Below are 6000 nucleotides of genomic sequence, written 5' to 3' on the forward strand. Positions count from 1 at the left end.
TCCTTCGTCTAGATTCTTTGGTGGAATTCGATAGCTCGTTGCATAATTTAGAAACGCATTTATTTTGATAATGTTGTGCTTTATAAATAATTGGATGAAAGGCGGTGAACAATGATGGTGTATTACGTGAAAAGCCCATTTGCGAAACTATGCATACATCGCATAATCATAATACTTTAATTTAATTATGACTGTCATAAGCGCACTTAATTGTATAATTATTTCACTTACGATGCAAAAGTTACACTGCGCCAATTTCTCAAAAAAATTATCCCACACATCAGAGATTCTAGGGACCAATAAAACGCTAATTCCGTAATAAAACTCATTTTTCAGCAGAAACGATAATAGAGAACAATCCGCTTTATCGTCTAATTTTTCTCCTCTAAAAAATTGCTTCATCCGAAAAATGGAGTAATCATCCCATAAATAATTCCCTAACAACTCCCTCTCCCATAATCTCAAGTTAATAAGCCGACGAAACCCGTCCTCGGGTAAAAGCATGAAACGAACCGCAAAGCAGCAAAGCTACCTCGATTCAGCAGAGCCAATACACACAAAGCGAGTCTACGTACTCCACGTCGCATGCACATGCAGTAGTTCAACGGCATCCCGTATATTCTCGTTCACACACACATGTACATATATATACTATACGGAGCAGTGCACTTTGCTGGCTGACATTTTTGCCCGAAGCCGATCACTTCCTGGGCTCGTGCAAAGCACAGCTGGTTACGTGATCAGCTTCGGTGCGGCGCCGTGGGGTAAGGCGTAGAAAAAATGCAACGGCGGCGACGGCGGCGGCGGCGGTGGCCGAGCGCGAAGCGTGAAAGCGCAAAAGGTGGTGGCGGCGGACGACGGCGGCCCATCGCGGAGAAGGCGCGCGACCGACCGAGCCCATATAGAAGTGCCGCGCGATACCGCCGCCAGTTTCTTCGGGGTCCTTCCGAAATCCTCATCGGCTTTGAACGTATTAGAGGCATTATTGAGAAAGAGAAACGACAACGGGCACGAGCAGCTCGCGCGCATTTTTACTTAGCATTATGTGGTACTTCGTAAGTGTCGAGTGATCGTTTTCGGGGCAAATTTTTATCATTGCTTTTGTTTCGAGCTTCGGATTCGATGTATCGGTTTTGGCGATGGGGAGAAAGCTAGCATGCTATACAAAGTTTTTTTTAAATATCTTTTTGGTTAACAAAGATTAGAGTCTATCGCGGTTCTATTGTTATTTTGTGATTGTTCATTGTTGGCTTATTGCAAAGCTAAATCACTGCTAGCTATAAAAAAGGATATTCAAGGTAACTATATCGAAGGATCGAACAAAGAATTAATAATAGATTGTATTATCTTCATCTAATATCCTTTTTTGCATCGTATATTACAAGAAAGCAGTGATAATGACTTTGACCAAACGCGTAACACGTCTATACCAATCCACTCGAAGCTAAAAGCAAAAGTTATACAACTTCGCGTAAATAAAATTCATATAACAAAGTACGCGCTCGAACGGATTATAATCCCCTTTAAATCATTAATCAATCGCGCAGCGTTACATAAACCGTCGATCTTGTAAAAGTGCGTAATCTGTATGCATCTCAACGTTTACTTCCTCATTTTACAGATAGTAGGATGCTTTTTAGTCTCGGCGTGCACGGGCGAAAGCTTGTACGCGGATATTGCTGGTAAGTTCCTGTTATTAGATTTTTCTCCACTACTGTTATCAAGTCTTCGAGCTATGAGGCTCTTGTACCCGATAATTTTCTACGGTGAAATTCTAGACCGTATATGCATTCCACCATTCACACTCGAATCGTTCTTTTTTTCCTTATCTGTGCAAACACGCGGCGTCTTAAACGAACGAAATTAGAAAATTAGTTTATGCAAATATTTCGCATTGCTTTACTCCAGACAACCTGCGGGTAAAGAGGCAAAACCAGCACCAGCAGCAGCCACAGCAAGCTCCGATCGAGAACTACAACTATCGTCCCTACAACCAGGCTCCTGACCGTATCAAGCAGCTTCTGCAACTCCAGGCGTATCGCGAACCTCTGGTCCACATACCGGCTCACGCTCCTCCGCAGCTCCAGGCTGCTCCTGCTGCGCCCCAGCATCAGCAGCAGCAGCAGCACGTTCCACAAGTACGACCAACCCAGTATAACCCTAAGGTGACACGCTTTGTAGAACACTGCTTTTTTAGTTAGTTTAGTTTTAGTGAAATCCTTACTTCTTTGGGAGATTAGTTTCAGTAATCACACGTTACGTAAATCTGGCGCCAGTTTACGACGCTTTGAGATTATTATAAAACGTCATGTTTTACTAGTAGTTTGATCGCCGCTGCTATAATTACCATAATAAGTCGTAAATACAATAAGTATTAGCCGGACGAAACGTATCGACGGATACCAGCAATCAAGTGAAATCCAATTTGTCGGTACATACTTTCTCCCAGCATGTAAACGCCTTTTTTACATGTATACGCTTCTGTATCCAGTAATAGTAGTGTAATGTTTCGTCATACTCGCAATTTCTTTTATCACCCTACAATAGATACCAGAGCACAATCATCGCGGTATATAGTAATCATCAGTTCCTCCGTCACACCTTTTTGCCAATTTAATTGTACTTTTTTTCTCTGCACACTTGCGTACACTTTCAATTCACCCCACGACTTTTCTCTGTTCCGCAAACGAACGTCTCGCTCTAACAGGTACAGTACGGTCAAGCCCCGGAGCAGCCCACCTACAAGGGTATTCAGCCAGCGGCGCAGGGCCCGCCTCAGTACAAGACTCAATACAACCCGCAGTACCAGCAGCCCCAGCCGCAGCCGAACGCACTCTATCGACCTGAGGCCGCTGGACCCCCCGCCGGTCTAGGCGCCTACCAGGGCCAGCCGCAACAGCAGCCACAGGGCCAGTATCCCAAGAACCTGCCGCCACACATTCAGAAGATCATCGACTCGCAGAGGGCGTATCAAGGTTGGCGAATCGCTTATTTTATTGCAGATTAGTTTACATAGTAAAAGTAGACAGGGGTAACGGTCGACTTTCCGATCTGAACTTTCGGATTTTTTTATTTCGAAAAACTAGAACTATTTATATATTTTTTTTTTGTTTAACGATTAGTTTCCAAGGCTACGAGCTCCTTTTAATTATGCTGCAATTCTCGAAACGTGTTTTTATTCGTTGAAAAATTAGATTTCGCAACGTTTAACGGCTTCGAAATGCGGTTTAAGTTTATGTTAATGCCCGATATAAACTAGTTTAGAACCAGCTATGCTATACTTTGAAAAAATCAAATCGAAGCCCGTATAACTTACTACTAAAAACAGCAATCTGGTATAATTCGACTAGAACAGGTCAAGAAAATAATTCAATAAAACCCGCACGATACTTTCGCTGTTGACTGAGCGCAACGTTTAACTTCTGTTTCCAGGTTAAGAGCAAGCTGCCCCAATGACCAAGCCCCACCAACTAAGAAAACATGCAGTTACAAAAACGATCGATATTCCTACATTATATCTCTCTCTTCTCTCTTCGTCTTACAAATATAGCGAAATAAATTATCATCTCCCCCACGTCCATCACCATCATCCTCGTCATCTTCATCATTCTATAGCGTCTTACACGAGTAACACGCGACACTGTGTATACTATACGATAATTAAACGCAAAGCCTAACGCGCCGAATTTAGTAGAAATAAAAGAAAACGTTCGTCAAACAATAATCACAGCGTTCATTGATCTTTTGTACACCTCTACATCCTCCCGTCGAAAAAAAAGAGCTCGGGCAGAACTCCTCCTGTCAGCGAAAATTACACACATGTCCGAAAAGCGCTGCACTGCTGTCTCAATCTACTTTCGGTCGACGCGTCAAACAAAGTCGTCAGAGGGAAGACGCGCTGCCGCACAGCTGCGCTCTGCGTCCATAATCTCCCGTAGCTTTGTACACTCCCGCTCTGCGTTTTCGAAGCGCGCGTATAATGTCGCGCGCTTCGGGGGTGAGAGGGTGCTTAATATGTCACTCGAGAAATCAAGGTATCATCGCACCGGTGGTTGCACACAAGGGGCGTAGCCCGGAGCGGCGACGACGACGCTTCGCCGATGTGGCAGTTCTCTCTCTTCTTTTAAAAGGTACAGCCCCCCTGGCCTTTGTGCGACTGTGTGTGTGCATTTGGACGCGTTTAACCCGCGGTAAATATAAGCGAGCCGCAGAGATGGAAATGGAGACCGTAGGAGTGCGCGCACGTGGAATTGCACGCGGGTGTTTCTAGGCTTCAGTCTCGGACTGAATAGAGAGTTAAGCCGCAGTCGCGCAGTGTCCGTGTGTGGAATCGCCGAATTGGAAGGTGGTTTTGAGGGGGGAGGAAAACGGCGAATCGAAACTTCAAAAGGAAGCGGATCTTTTTGTCCACAGGATTGGATTCTATATAACTGCGGTCGTTATATTTATAATCGTGGCAAAATTGTAATCGTCGTACTGTTATACACCCGTAAATTACACGAATTTGCGAGTACTTGCATCAGCTCGTTCGCGGAAAAGCAATAGCTTGATTATAGATTGCGCAAGCTGTTCGCAGCGTTAGGCTGCTCCTGATTTATTATAATCGTTGTAAGTACTCGCTTTACGCGCGCGTTTCAAAAACTACGGAAGAGCTGAATTCTCGTTCCATTACAAAATCACGTATAATATATTAGCAGTTTTCGATCTCTAAATTACATCGAGCACCATTAACGCTAACGCAATAAAGAGCGTCAAAACATACGAACGAGGAGGTTACTATTAAGCGAGAAAAAAGCCCGCACGTGTGAAAGAGAAAAAGCGTGTACGTGCAGCGCACATCTGAGGGGGAGAGAAAAGAAACCGGGGATTTTTCGCTCGCATTGACAGTGATGCGCGCGTGTGTGTGCCCTTACTCTCTCTCCGGCAAACTGGCAAGAGGATTAGCGAGTCCATTAAAGTCGCGGACTCTATTATCCACACTATGAACGGCCACGGTGACATCAACCGCTTGTGCGCCTCTCCTCTCTGTGCAGCTCGTCCGTGTGCCATTGGCGTATAGGGTGACCTGGAATTCTTTTATTCTCCCTTTTTTGCTCGGCCGACGCTGGAGTGTATAGTCCGGAAAAAAGCGAGCGTCTCTCTTTTAACTTTTACCATTCGGGGATGAATTTTGTTCGGTCGAGGGTCGCGCAGGTAAAATCGACGAGCTGAATTATTTATGCGATGTGTGTTCCGCGAAGACTCAATTGTGGCGTGCTCGCGCGGATGTATAAACAAAAAATCCCACTCGCTTATAGACTTATAAGTTGCAGAGGAAGCGGAGAAGATCGATAAGAGAAAAATTTAAAATAATAAGCCGTCGCGCGGCGATGGTTGAAAATCTGGAAAAACGGCGAAATTTAAGCAGCTCGGCTGAGCGGACTAAACGTCAGAGTCTTGTATACGCAGCTCGCCGAGGAAACAGAGCGCGTTAGTAGGAACGAAGCCGTTGTGTTATAGGTATATAGCCATAGGCACGAGATAACGATCTTCGCCCTCGCTTTGACGAGATCTCGGCCGGATGCTTTTCTGCCGGCGGAATATATTCACTTTTACTCGAGAGAGTGGAAAGAATTTTCAGCAATAAGAGAGTGAGAAAGAGAACTGCCGTCTGGTATAGGCGCGCACGCGCGTGAACGACGCCGCGGCACACTGACAGGGGGTCACGGAGGCAAATTACAAAGGGAGGATTACCGGCAGCTGGCCTACTACCACTACCACTACCGCTACGGGTAATCATCCCTCCTTTTCCGTCTGCCTGTCTCTCTCTCTCTCTCTCTCTCTCTCTCTCTCTCTCTCTCTCTCTCTCTTCTCCTAATGCGCGTACAAATTATCTCTCTCGCTTTCTTTCTCTCATGCATATGCATTTCTAGCCTACGCACACGCACACGTGTGATTTTTATTCTCTCTCTCTCCGCACAACACTTTTTCCGATTCGCTCCATCTCTCTCTGGCAGTCCT

The 6000-nt window shown here is 45.2% G+C and overlaps 1 protein-coding gene across 2 annotated transcripts; it reads left to right on the forward strand.

The window, feature by feature from the left end:
* Window positions 1-860: 860 nt before the first annotated feature.
* Window positions 861-3724, forward strand: LOC100118864 (gamma-gliadin-like). 2 transcript variants are annotated; one of them, XM_001608020.5, is made up of 5 exons: window positions 861-1055; window positions 1622-1682; window positions 1909-2138; window positions 2708-2975; window positions 3433-3724. In XM_001608020.5, the coding sequence occupies exons 1-5, from the start codon at window positions 1044-1046 to the stop codon at window positions 3435-3437; spliced, it is 576 nt and encodes a 191-aa protein (XP_001608070.1). In that variant the 5' UTR covers window positions 861-1043; the 3' UTR covers window positions 3438-3724. The 2 variants fall into 2 exon arrangements, with proteins under 2 accessions (XP_001608070.1, XP_001608072.1); XM_001608022.3 differs by having other exon boundaries at window positions 863-1055; window positions 1909-2165.
* The last annotated feature ends 2276 nt before the right edge of the window (window positions 3725-6000 follow it).

This window comes from Nasonia vitripennis, chromosome 3 (assembly GCF_009193385.2).
Source record: "Nasonia vitripennis strain AsymCx chromosome 3, Nvit_psr_1.1, whole genome shotgun sequence".
Classification (NCBI taxonomy): Eukaryota; Metazoa; Arthropoda; class Insecta; order Hymenoptera; family Pteromalidae; genus Nasonia; species Nasonia vitripennis.